General features: G+C 33.4%; 1 protein-coding gene across 1 annotated transcript in view; it reads right to left on the bottom strand.

Moving 5' to 3' along the window:
- Window positions 1-3,499: 3,499 nt before the first annotated feature.
- Window positions 3,500-14,582, bottom strand: part of LOC149248345 (lipid phosphate phosphatase epsilon 1, chloroplastic-like) — a 215,121-nt gene continuing 204,038 nt past the window's right edge. The window contains exon 4 of the mRNA XM_089456031.1: window positions 3,500-3,786. Within this exon, the coding sequence (XP_089312157.1) occupies window positions 3,598-3,786 (189 nt within the window). The 3' untranslated portion in view covers window positions 3,500-3,597. The remainder of the gene's footprint in view (window positions 3,787-14,582) is intronic.

The raw sequence follows: 14,582 nt of genomic DNA on the forward strand, positions 1-14,582 counted from the left end.
ATTCCATCCTTCTTCCTTCACTTTTTCCTCTGCCCCTTTGGCTGGGCAATCTCTGGCGAAATGTCCGTAGACTTGACACTTCCAGCATTTAAATGGCAATTGTTCATAGTCCAACTTTTGAACATGCGTCCAAGGACCTACCCTTATTTTGATGGCTTCTAGTAATCCAACCTCCAGATCTACCTCCACACAAATTCTGGCGCAGTCATACTGATCTTTGTTGTTGGCCTTGTCTATGAATTTCCCAAGAGTGTTTCTGATATGTTTCAAAGAGTCCCAGTTCCAACAATGAACCGGGAGATTGGGGAGCCTTACCCACACTGGGACCGCAGAAGGCACATCCACCGCCAGATTGAAGTCTCGTGTCCACTTATTTAAATACAGCCCTTGAGGGGCCATGAAGTAGAGGCCATTTCTGAAAATGAGATCCTTGTCCTCTTTTTCTAAGAATTCAAATAAGAAGTATCCTCTTCCGAGGAAGTAAGATGTTACCTTGTTCTTGATCAGCGGAGCCCAGTTCCTAGCAACCCAGTTCTCTGTTGATTTCGGGGAGGGCCAGAGACCTGTAAACTGACCAACCAGAGCACGATCCGCCAGAGATAATGCTACTTGAATCGTACCTTCAAGAGGAAGGGCAATCTTGGGGATATCTTCTAGCCTTTTCACGAACTTGGCAGCTTCCACAACTTTCTTCTTGGGCAGAGAGGCCAACAAGGATCTGAAGGCCTCAGCGGCGGAAGGCGAAGGAGGGGAGGAAGACCCCTGGGGAGGAGTCGACTCCTCCATGGAGAGCCAGCAGATCAAACCCTAGCCGACCGCAGCCAGAAGCAAGAGCCCTCAGCGGATCGCCCGCAGGGATAGGAGTATGCAGAAGGCGGTCTTCAAAGTCCGCGGGTTGCGGATCTCACAAGTTGCAGAGCCGAGCGAGCACGCGCAACAAAAAAATTATTCATTAGCGCATGCATTGTTACATTTTGTTTGTATTAAAATTTATTGAAGTTGCTCAATTTAGACTATGTCAACGGTTGGTTTTAGCCTCCACATGAAAATTCACTGCAATATGTTTCTCAAATGTTCATAACAGGCAAAGGAATATATTCTTACTGGGTTTATGGTATAACAAAGGATCTTATTAGGTTTATAGTCTAACAACAAAATGCAAACATTTCCTCAAATTTTACACTAAAAAAAAAAAAAGAAGTAGAAAAAAATTTACACCACTGAGAGATTTGATCCCTCTCGATACTTAATAAATCCAAAGTTAAAATAAATCTAAATAGAACATTTTACATTTTTAATGGATGTTCTTCGTCATCAAAATATATATATATATATATATATATATATATAATATTTATTTTTATAATAATTTTTTTAATAAATTAATAATTTAAAAAAGATATATTTTTTCTGATATAATTTTAAATTCTATCAATTTTTTTAAATTTAAATAAAAAATAATATTATCTATTTATATAATAACAACATATATAAATTTAATTAATTCTAAATATAAATTTTCATTAATATTATATTTTTAATAAATATATTTAAAAAATAATTATTTTTTATTATAATTTTAATTAAAAATAATAATATAATATAATATATTTTATTTTATTTTAATATAATAACGGAAAATTTCATCATTATTATGTTATTTAAATATTATAACTTTAAAATCCAACAGAAATGAGGTCTAACTGCCTGTCTAACTGCCTTCCATTTCCTAATAAATACTTGCAACATACTTTTTCCAGTTCCTTAAAAATACTTGCATCTTCACTTGATTTTAATTAAGTGGTGATTTGTGCGGCAGACAAAACAAATAAATATTATTAAAGGTTATATTTTATTATCTATTGAAACTCTTTAATTTTGGTATTTTTACATTATTTAATTGTATGTTTTAATGAGATTTTTTTTTTAATGATTTAATGAAATATTTTGATTAGTTTTTTTTTTCAATAATAACTATATTGGGTGGTTTTAAATACTTCAACCATATAAATGTAGATGTGACTTTACCTGAATAATTTTTCCTTTAAAAATTAGGTTTAATCTAATTCATATATCTTTGGTTTAATCTAATTCATATATTCAAAAGATATAGAACATATTAAATTAGGATTAACACAAAAATCAATCATTGAAAAAATTATAATAATATTATTTAAATAAATGGTTTAATCTAATTCATATGTTCAAAAGATATAGAACATATTAAATTAGGATTAACACTAAAATCAATCATTGAAAAAATAATAATAATATTATTTAAATTTATTTAAATATCAAGGTTAACCTAATATTTCATAACCCAAGATTGTTAATTGAAATCTTTTATGGGTAATATTATTTAAAAATATTAATATAAAATGTTATAAATTTATATATTTTTTAATTTTAATTATTTTTGTCAAAATTTTGGAAACAAACTATGTACTGGATTAATGTTGTTGGAAACTCCACCCATTCTAAGGGACCAGAAAGAAAGAGATTATTTTGCAAAATAAAGGTGATTTTAAAAATATTATTACATTAAAATTTAAGGGAAAATTATGAAATAATATTGAGTTAAAGGGGAAAATGAAACTAAAATATTATAAGGAGGTGATCAACCCCAATTTAGAGAATCAAATTGCTAAAACGAAAACAAATTATCATAGGCTTCATAGTGAAAGTGGATGTTAGCAATTTCCAAAACATCATGGGATGGAAAACTTTGTCACTTTTACAACACTAAGGGAGTTGAAAATGAAAAGCTCTCTCTTAAATTGTCCAACTTATATTCACATTCTATCTAAAAAACAATTGTCACATAAAACTATGATGATCTTAGAACTCTTCCCTTCAAATAAAAAATTCCAAATAATCTCTTACCTTTAAAAGTGAGATAAACCATTTCAATTTTAATAAACATTAATTATCATCATTAACAATTATCTTATAAAAAATATATCTAAATATAAATCAAGAGATTAAATATATTGTATTTTTGTTTTTATTAAAAAAATCATATTATTAAAAATATATTAAAATATAATCATCATAATCTTTCATTTACATGGAATTTTTTCACATAATTTTAAAAGGCCTAGTCTAACTTATACATGAAATAGATTTTTTCACTAGAATTTGGTAAAACAATTTCAAGAAAAAATGTGATTTTTTATTTTTTAAAATACATTTTTGATTACATAAATAGATTCAACATTCCTCAAAATCCTTGAGGCACTCCAATTTTGTAAATTAAACAACTTAAACTCAAGAAATCTCTACTAAATTTTAATTAAAATTAATAAAAAACACTTCGTGGAAAAAATCATTTCTAAATATTTTAAAATACAAACCAAAATACAATTCTAAAAGAAACATATATGCATAAAGGGAGTGGCATTTAGCTCTTTATTAAATATCATCATTAATGAAATTAATGGTCTTAACACATGGCATTGGCGCTGTTAAGCTTACACAATCTAAAATGTTTACAAAATAATCAAATAAATATTAGTTTTGTGTATAAAAAAGCACAATGATATTTCAAGGTTGAAAAATGGATTTGTCCAAAATCCTTAACTAATCAAGATCCAACACTCATAGATTCAACAAGGCAATAAATGAAGCCAGATGCAGGAATATTCTAACTTTGTTGAAAAAATATAAATGTCTGATCATAACTGTGTTCCATGCATAATACCATGCGATGGCTGTAGTGAAGCCCAGCATTATGCCCACCATAACTTGCAATTGGGTATGCACTCCTTCCAGGCTACGTGACCAGGCCTAAAATATACAGATCAATATAATACAATTCCAATATACAAATACATAAACATTAATCTATTTATATGTTAATTTTTTTTTAATTTAAAATTAAAAAAAAAAAATCAAAAAATAATTTATAATTAATTTTTTTTATAAATTAATATAAAATAAGGGTTACACGTGTAGTTTAGTTTAAATATAACTTAATTAAATTAAAAAATAATAAAGATAAAAATTTTATCACAAAAATAAAACAAAATAATAAAATAGTGTATTATTGAACGCTATCACCAAAAATTGAGAAATATGATTAATTAATATTTTTATATTAACATACATATATTTTTGTGTATGCTTCATTTTTATTAATATATATAATTGTTTATAATTAAATTTATTAAAATACATTTTTAATATAATAATAATCATTTGAAATGAAAATATGGTGAAAATTTTATAATTTAAGAAAAAAATGATAATTATTTTTGTTGAATTGAGGCTTCTGTGATCCATATCAAGTTTATGAGAGATTTTTCAGCGTAAATCACATGATATTTCATTTATCGACACGTTTTGAACCAACCAGTGTGGTTCATCGTCAGGATAAGTTGAAGAATCAGATCAAGCTTTGCATGTTAAATAGTCAGACCAGAACCTCCAACGGTTATAATTCTCAACCAGGCAACGACTATATTGACCAATGGCTAAATTTGACCGGGGATCAATTGAAGAATCAGATCATACTTTGCATGTTAAATAGTCAGACCAAAACCTCCAACGGCTATAATTCTCAACCAAGCAACGGCTATATTGACCAATGGCTAAATTTGACTGGGGATCAGTTAGTTGGACCAGGAGCATAAAAATAAGTTAATTTAATATATTAAATTGGAAGTTAGTTATATTAAGTCAGAGGGACATATGACTTCACCTTTTATATATATATATATATATATATATATATATATTAATTATTTTAAATGATTATTAAGTTAATAGCTAGTTATAAAATGTATTAACTATTATATATATATATATATATATTAGAATAAGTTAAGAGTCGGAAAGAATAAAATTATAATATTTTAAATATTCATATTAAATTAATTGTTTATATGAATGTACCTAAAGGTTTTAATTACTTGATAAAATTATATATATATATATATATATATATATATATATAAATTAATTTTACTAAGATAATAGTTAGTTATAAAAGGTATTAATAGTTTAAAAATAATAATATTAGAATAAGTCAAGGGTTGGAAAGAATAAAAATATTTTAAATATTTAGATATAATTAATCGTATATCTAATTGTTAAATTAACTTCTTATTATACAAGTAATTATATTTTCTATCAGTTAATTTTTTTAGCATAAGCCAAAAAACGAAGGACGGGGGAAAGGAAGAAAGCGACTAGGAAGAAAGCTTTGGGACCCAGCAACTACTGATCTTCCAGACATCCTCTCTATTGAGATTGCTCGGCCTCTTTTCAATCTCAAGGGCTTTCCTAAATTTCCGATGATGGAACTACGAAACTCTAGCAATAACACTAGCCTCCTCAATACAAACATGATGTTTGGTTTTTTCTGCATGCTCTGCTAAAGCAGAAGACTTGGTTCTCCTATGCTTAAGGTCAGCTGCATGCTCACTAATCCTTTGATTAATGGAGCGACCAGTCTCACCAATACAGGGGGTCCCACAGGAACAAGGGATAATATATACCCCTTTCATATCCTTAAGGTCGATAGGATCCTTCACTGATCTGAGGGACTTACGAATGGTGTTAAGGGGCCTAAAGGTCATGGGGACATTATGTATCTTAAGGATCCTTGCAATCTTATCAGTGGCCCCCTAAATAAATGGAAGATGGACACCTGGAATCCGCTTCTTCAATTTCTCTTTTAGTTAGAGAATTCTTGGCAGCTTTGAGGAAAGCTTTATGACCCATGTATCTACTATAACCATTCTCAACAAAGACATCAAGGAGATGGGATTTTTCCTTCTCAAAAATCTTTTTATCCGAGATCCTTAGGGCACGAGTAGCAAGGCTTTTGAGAACACCCATCTTCTGAGTCGGGAAATGGTGGGAACTAGCATGAAGATACTGCTCCATATGTGTTTTCTTTCGAAACACCTGGTGGGAGAGGGAACCATCACTATTCTTAGAAATAAGAATATCAAGGAAAGGGAGGCAACCATCGACTTCTTGTTCCTTAGTGAACTTAATGGCCGAGGATTGATTGTTGAGATGATCGAAGAAGATATCTAACTCCTCTTGGCCGTGAAACCAGATGACATTGGTGTCATCTACATACCTTTTCCAATTCTTAGGCAGGAGGTGGGTTGAGTTTAGAGCCTTGGATTCAAAATCTTCCATAAAAATATTAGCAATGACAGGGGATAAGGGTGAGCCCATGGCAACCCCACAGGTTTGCTCAAAGAACTCACCCTCAAAACTGAAAAAGGTGGAAGTGAGGCAGATCTCAACTAACCGAGTGGTGTCAAGATCTGTTAGGCGGTTGATTACCTCCATGGCCTCATTTATAGGGATGCAAGTGTACAGGGAAACTACATCAAAACTAACAAGAATGTCCCCAGAGTCAAGCTTAATGTCCTTGAGCTCATCAATAAAGGAAGCAGAGTCTTTTACGAAGGACTCTGTATGGCCAACTAAGGGCTTAAGCCTTAACGCAAGGAACTTTGCAAGAAGGTAGGTAGGACCATTGGAGGTACGACTTAAGCCCTTAGTTGGCTGTATGGAGTCCTTCGTAAATGACTCTGCTTCCTTTATTGATGAGATCAAGGACATTAAACTTGACTCTGGGACATTCTTGTTAGTTTTGATGTAGTTTTCCTGTACACTTGCATACCTATAAATGAGGCCATGGAGGTAATCAACCACCTAACAGATCCTGACACCACTCGGTTAGTTGAAATCTTCCTCACTTCCACCTTTTCTAGTTTTGAGGGTGAGTTCTTTGAGCAAACTTGTGGGGTTGGCATGGTCTCACCCCTATCCCCTGTCGTTGCTAATCTTTTTATGGAAGATTTTGAATCCAAGGCTCTAAACTTAGCCTGCCTCCTACCCAAGCTTTGGAAAAGGTATGTAGATGACACCAATGTCATCTGGTCTCATGGCCAAGAGGAGTTAGATCTCTTCTTTGATCATCTCAATAATCAATCCTCGGCCATTAAGTTCACTAAGAAACAAAAAGTCGATGGTTGCCTCCCTTTCCTTGATATTCTTATTTCTAAGAATAGTGATGGTTCCCTCTCCCACCAGGTGTTTCGAAAGAAAACACCTATGGAGCAGTATCTTCATGTTAGTTCCCACCATTTCCCGACTCAGAAGATGGGTGTTCTCAATTCCCTTGCTACTCTTGTGCTAAGGATCTCAGATAAAAAGAGTTTTGAGAAGGAAAAATCTCATCTCCTTGATGTCTTTGTTGAGAATGGTTATAATAGATACATGGGTCATAAAGCTTTCCTCAAATCTGCCAAGAATTCTCTAGGATACATAATGTCCCTGTGACCTTTAGGTCCCTTAACACCATTCGTAAGTCCCTCAGATCAGTGAAGGATCCTATCGACCCTAAGGATATGAAAGGGGTATATATTATCCCTTGTTCCTGTGGGACCCCCTATATTAGTGAGACTAGTCGCTCCATTAATCAAAAGATTAGTGAGTACGCAACTAACCTTAAACATAGAAGAACCAAGTCTTCTGCTTTAGCAGCAAACCAAACATCATGTTTGTATTGAGGAGGCTAGTGTTATTACTAGAGTTTCGCAGTTCCATCATCGGAGATTTAGGGAAGCCCTTGAGATTGAAAAGAGGCCGAGCAATCTCAATAGAAAGGATGGCTGGAAGATCAGTAGTTGTTGGGTCCCAGCACTCTCTTCCTAATCGCTTTCTTCCCTTCCCCCCTCCCTCGTGTTTTGGCTTATGCTAAAAATTTTAACTGATACAAAATATAATTACTTGTATAATAATAAGTTAATTTAACAATTAGATATACGATTAATTATATCTGAATATTTAAAATATTTTTATTCTTTCCAACCCTTGACTTATTCTAATATTATTATTTTTAAACTATTAATACCTTTTATAACTAACTATTATCTTAATAAAATTAATTTATTATATATATATATATATATATATATATATATATATATATATATATAATTATATATAATTTTATAAAGTAGTTAAAACCTTTAGGTATATTCGTATAAACAATTAATTAAATCTGGATAATTTATTAAATAGATAAAAAAATTTCTCTAGGTTAATTTAACAATTAGATAAACAAGTAATTTAATATGAATATTTAAAATATTATAATCTTATTCTTTGTGACTCTTCACTTATTCTAATATTTATATTTTTATATATATTTATTAAATAGTTAATACCTTTTATAACTAACTATTAACTTAATAACCATTTAAAATTACTTTATTTTAATATCTATATATATATATAAAAGGGGATGACTTAATATAACTAATTTCCAATTTAATATATTAAATTAACTTATTTTTATGCTTCTGGTCCAACTAACTCATCCCCAGTCAAATTTAGCGGTTGGTCAATATAGTCGTTGCCTGGTCGAGAATTATAGTCGTTGGAGGTTCTGATCTGACTATTTAACATGCAAAGCTTGATATGATTCTTTAACTTATCTTGATGATGAACCACACTGGTTGGTTCAAAATGCATCAATAAATGAAATATCATGTGATTTACGCTGAAAAATCTCTCGTAATTTTTTTTTTTTTTTTTAAATTTAAAAAAATAAAAATAAAAATTTAATAATTCATAGAAATTGAAGTTACTAAACAACCCATAATAAAACCTCAATCAATCACTTTATAAATAAATAAATTTAAATATAAATAACAAAAATTAAATTCTTAATATAAATAAGTGTCATATTTTTAGTCAAAACCAAACTAATAAAATTGAACATTTCCGTTACCAGAGATTTTTCGGCGTAAATCACAAGATCTATCATTTGTCTACGTGTTTCGAACCAACTAGTGTGGTTCATCGTCAGGACAAGTTGAAGAACCAAATCCAGCTTTGCATGATAAATAGCTTGAGTAGAGCCTCCAACAGCTAACTAGGCCAACGGCTAAATTGGACTAGGGACCTTATATAAATAATCTAAAATAATAATGGACCATTCCTCTAACTAATTTAATTTAAATGGTTGTTAATTTAATAAATATATAAATAATTTAATTTCATTGGTTATTAGTTTAATAGTATGGATCACAAAAGCCTCAATTGAACACTTCATTTAAAAAATATGATTCATTTAAAATAAATAATAAATTATAATGTCATTGCTTCCAAGTAAAAAATTCAAAAAAATTAATGTTTCACTTTTAATAAAAACTTCCAAATGAGGTATATCCAATTATTATTTATGGTTGCATAGCACATGGTGCTTTGGATTGATGGTGAATGGGTGCACTGTTAAGGCATTCCTTGCGATAGGTCACTGATTCAAATCTCTTGTGGGTGCTTACCTACCAAAAAAAATATCTATGGCTGCATAAATTAGGGCTTCAAATTTTGTAATAAAATTATGGATTATAAAGTTTTCTCGTTGTAATAGCAGACAAGGATTTGATAGGGTATGGAAGGAAGGGGTGAGGTTTAAAGTTGCCATTTTTTATTCATTTGTATTTTTAATAATTTATATTTTTGAAATTTGAAATTATATAAATAATTTTTTCATTAAAATTAAATTAATTATTAATTTTGTTTAAATTTATAAAAGAATTGAAATAAACAAAAAAAAATACTAAGTTTATAAACACATTATTTATATAAATGAATAGCAATTTTATTTTGGGAAATGGAGAACGAGAGAAAATTTGGTAAGATTTATTTTTTTTCTTTTTATTTTAGTTATAAAAATGTGCATACAAAGGAATGCAAATTTATTATGGAGTTATATTTTGACATTGTGGCTTGAGTGATTAGTATAGAATCTTTTTCTATCAATCTCACAAAATAACACTCTCAAATGTCTTGCTCAACTGCTATCGAACAAGATAAGATGCTAAAAAATGGAACCCATTTTCCTCGTAAGAGCCTGGTATGTAACATAACGGACAAGCCATCTAGAGAAAGAGTATGGGGAACCTACCTAACCCTTGATTCAATGCATATTTGGAAATCAATACGGAGAGGCCCTAGTGTTTATTAGTCCTTGCCTTGCAAAGGACTATAGCACTCATCTCATGGTCAAAGTCCATTGATCCTCGATTATTTCGCCAAGTTTTTGTAACTTTAACCAAAGTTTAGAGAAAATGTTGAATACTAATAATTTTCCGTAAATTCAAAAATAATTTTCTAATTTTTGGAAATCTTATTCATAATTTTACATTGGTTAAGCGAGCTTTGATGTGACATAATTCCACTAGTGGAGGAAAATTTATTTTCGGAATTTGTCAGTGCCTGACAAATCATTTTAAAATCATTAAAAGGTTAATTTTGTGAGTGGTCATGTGCTCTAACATTGTCATGTCTGGCACTGCTACAACTATGCCCAATGATGCCAGAACTTACAGGTTTCTAGGTCGCTTACGTAAGCGAGGTTGGGGGAGTGGGGCGGCGGGTTGAGCAAATATGCAGAAGAATATTTTATATATTAATTGAATATCAAATTGCTACTATTTTGTTGTGCAGAGAAAGGGTGTGCGGGAAGTGCAATAGAAAGTGTGTGCAAAGAATTTGTGTGTTTGGGGGCAGGGTTGTACAAATATGCAAATGAAGCTTTTACTGTGCAAAGGGCAGAGGAGAGGAGGAAGCCTTCACTGTGTAGAGTGTGGAGGAAGCTTTCATTGTGCTTCCTCCGCACTCCTTAACAAACCTTATCTCCATGTCTATTTATCTGTAATTTGAGTTATCTGTTTTATGTGACTTGCTTGTTGCTCTTCAAACTCTCAATTACATCTCTTGAGAAACACTTCTATTGCATTTCTTCAGAAGCACTATGATTTCATTCGAAGTAACACAATGTGTTGAAAATGCAACAAGGAAATCTAGTTTTGACTTTGCCTTGGTCAAACTAGATTAAAATTCGAATTTCTATTTCAGTAGAATACTTGGATGTAGTTAACTGAGGTGACATGGATCTTGTCACTCAGTTAACTCAGTAAATTCAAGTTGGAGACACTTGAGTTCAATTCTACATTATTGATTGCTAATTTGTAGCAATCTGTTTCAGTTAATTTGAGTTATTGTTAGTTTAACTAGTTCTAATTGTCAGAAGAACTAGTGGAGGTCAAGTTGTGGATGTGTAACTTCAACCACACTTAGTGATAAACCAACTAACCGACTAATTAGCCCAAAATAATTGTTTCATGCAGAAAATTTGAGTTACCCAGTCGAGATGGAGATTCCATGGTAGTGTACAATCAGTTGTAGCATATTCCCATGTGTACAGTTGGTGCATGTAGTCATAGATTGACCTAAGGCTATTGCACAATTCCTTGGTGTGAAATTCCTAAAAAAGGGGAAATTTCCCAAGGGAACAACACAAGGAAATAGGAGCTTGGGAAGGCTTGAAATTGGCTAAGTGTTGGCCAAAGTCAGTTAGTCAGGCAAAAGGATAGACTATACACTTACAGGGTGCGCTCAGGCTTGAGCAAGCACTGTATTTCTTCTCCATTCTCTGATTAATGCAGTATAGATAGTAAGGGGTTTTGAGTAGTTGTTTTCCCCTAGATAAATCTATGTGCATGTGTTGTTTCCTTTTTCATGTCTATGAATCTTGTTTTAGATGGTGAATTAACTTTCGTAGTTCAGTAGAGTAGCTTCTATTCTTGTGATTTAGTAAATTTCATGAGCAATATTGAATCTACACATTAATTTCTACAAGGTATCAGAGCTGGAATCACTATAGAGAAGAGATTTCGAAGTTTTCATTGTAGGAGATTCAAATTTGAAGATCAGTGTTGTGAGTTTTCTTCAGGATTGAGAAGATGGTTTTCAATGGACTCAGGCTCGAGTATGCCTTGGAAGGCACCTCAAACTTTGTTGCATGGAAGGACATGATGGAGGCAATATTGGATGATAATGGGCTTATAGAATACATCAAGACAGATGTAGCAAAACCCCAAGCATCTGATGCCCAAAATCTTGCTAAGTGGAAGAAAGATGTGGCCACAACAAGGAGAATCATATTTGAGGGAGATTGAGATCATATTGTCTTGAGTCTCCATGGAAAAGAGACTTTTTTCGCGATGTGGAAAACAATGATAGAATTGTTCGAGAACAATAGTGACCACATGAAGCTGGAACTCAAGGAAAAGATTCGAAGTATTAAGATGCAAAATAGCGATACAATTCCGCAGTACCTGAGTAGGTTTACACAATGTCGTGATGAACTTGGTGGGGTCGATGTGATTGTCCCTGAAGAAGACTTGGTAGATCTAGCCCTTTTGGGCCTTCACAAGAGCTGGCATAGCTATCAAGATTCGATAAATGGTAGAGAGAAACTACCAAGTTGGAAGCAATTATGGTCCGATCTAGTGCAAGAAGAAATAAGGCGGAACACTAGAGACGAGACCTCATCCGAGGGTGAGGATGACGAGAACTGTGCCTTGGCTAGAAAGGCAAAGAAAGGGAAGGGGAAGAAACACCAACCCAAAGCAGATTCAAGTCAAGGGGGAAAGGAGAAAGACTTCTCCAGAATCAAGTGCTTTCACTATCATGAATTTAGGCACTATGCAACAAAGTGTCCACACCAGAAGGCAAGCAAGAATACTGCAGGAGCAACAATAGGTGAAGCATTGGCTTCACAATTTGAACTTAATTTTACCCTCATTGAATGCATGGCGAGCACAATGATGGGTAGTGTGTGGTATCTCGAGAGCGATGCCTCATTCCACATGACGGGAACAAAGAATTTTTCGCTGAATTGGAGGAGAAGGATCTTCAAATGCACATCGAGATGACAGATGATGGAAGGTGAAGTGTGATCGGTATTAGTACAATTAATTTTCAGAGGGAGTTTGGATCCCATCTCAAGCTCAAGGATGTGATGTTTGTACTAGGTTTGAAAAAGAATCTAGTTTCCATAGTTGTGTTGGAAGACCATGGCCATGATGTGATATTCAACAAAAGGAAGGCTTTCCCGAGACACATCACCACGGGACAAGTGAAGCAGATCAGGGTTCGAGTGAAAAACCTCTACAAATTAGATGTGGAAGAATACACAACATTGAGCACAAAAGTAGATAAGGTGCAGAGTCGAGATGCTGACGAATTATGGCATAAAAGACTTGGCCATTTGCATCATGGCGCTTTGAAGATCATGCAACAAATTTCTACAGGCATCCGCAAAGGAGCAATATAGTAGCGGGATACATGCAAAGGGTGTATGTTGGGGAAGTACAAAAAATCCACCTTCAATGATTAGGACAACAGGGCGCATGCAGTCCTTGAAAGGATCCATTATGATGTCTGTGGACCTTTCTCAACAACCTCCACTGCCAAGCATAGGTATTATGTTATATTTGTAGATGATTTCTCACAAAAGTGTTGGATCTACTTCATGCAAAAGAAAGACTAGACATTCTCCAAATTTGTTGAGTTTAAAGCAATTGTTGAGAGAGAAACTAGTAGGAAAGTGAAGGCTCTCAAGAGCGATAACAGTGGTGAGTACGTGTCGAATGGGTTTAAAAAAATTTGTGCAAAGGAAGGCATTCGATAAGAATTGACAACACCCCATAACCCACAATAGAATGGGGTGGCTGAGAGGAAGAACATAAGTATTGTAGGAGCAGCAAGTGTTATGTTGCATGACTAAAGCCTACTTCTACACTTGTGGGATGAAGCATGCAACACATCGGTCTATTTACATAACAAGAGTTTTCACAGGATTCTTGGCACGAGTACACGAGAGGAATTGTTTTTAGGGAAGAAACTGGATGTGTTACGCTTCAGGATCTTTGGATCATCAGTTTACTGTGATGTTTCCAAGGAAGCAAGGAAAAATCTAGAACCAACAACAGAGTTGGGCATATTTTTCGAGTACATAGACACACCTCACAATTATCGTGTTTACTTTCCATCTCTCAAGATGACAGTGGTCAGAAGGGATGTGAAGTTTGATGAGGAGAACGTAATGGGGTGTTCTATTGAGAGGGAGCTTCAGTTGCAGCATGATCATGAGCTTTTGGCTCCAAAGGAAGAACCTCAGGAAGTTGTGTAGGAACCACAAGCAGAGGAGAAGAGAGTGGAGACATCCACTCAAGCTGAAACATCCAAAGAAGGAAGGAATCGAATCAAGGAAGCTGAAAAAGTATTGCAGGATGTTAAAGAGAATGTGGGAGCACCCACATCACAATGTAGGCAGAGGAGGTCACCAGATCGGTACACTCGATACATGGATCTTATGAGTGAGCTGGTAGAGATAGAGCCATCCTCATTCGATGAAGCTGGGGTTGATACTATGGTAGAGGAATATGATTCCATTGTCAGAAACAATGTTTGGGAAGTGGTCCCAATACCAACAGAAAAATCAATGGCTAGTTCGAGATGGATTTACAAGGTAAAGCATGTAGCATACATTGGGAGCATAGAGAAACACAAGGCCAAATTTGTGGCCAAGGGGTTCTCTTAGGTGGAGGGAATTGACTATGAGGATACCTTTGCTCCAGTAGTAAGGTACTCATCCATCAAGTAAATTCTAGCACTATCAGCGCATATGGGGTGGAAGATCCACCAGATGGATGTGAAGACAACATTCCTCAATGGATTTATTGAGGAGGAGG

Source organism: Pinus tabuliformis, chromosome 7 (assembly GCF_031772625.1).
Source record: "Pinus tabuliformis cultivar Carrire ecotype Pingquan chromosome 7, CPIR1, whole genome shotgun sequence".
Classification (NCBI taxonomy): domain Eukaryota; kingdom Viridiplantae; phylum Streptophyta; class Pinopsida; order Pinales; family Pinaceae; genus Pinus; species Pinus tabuliformis.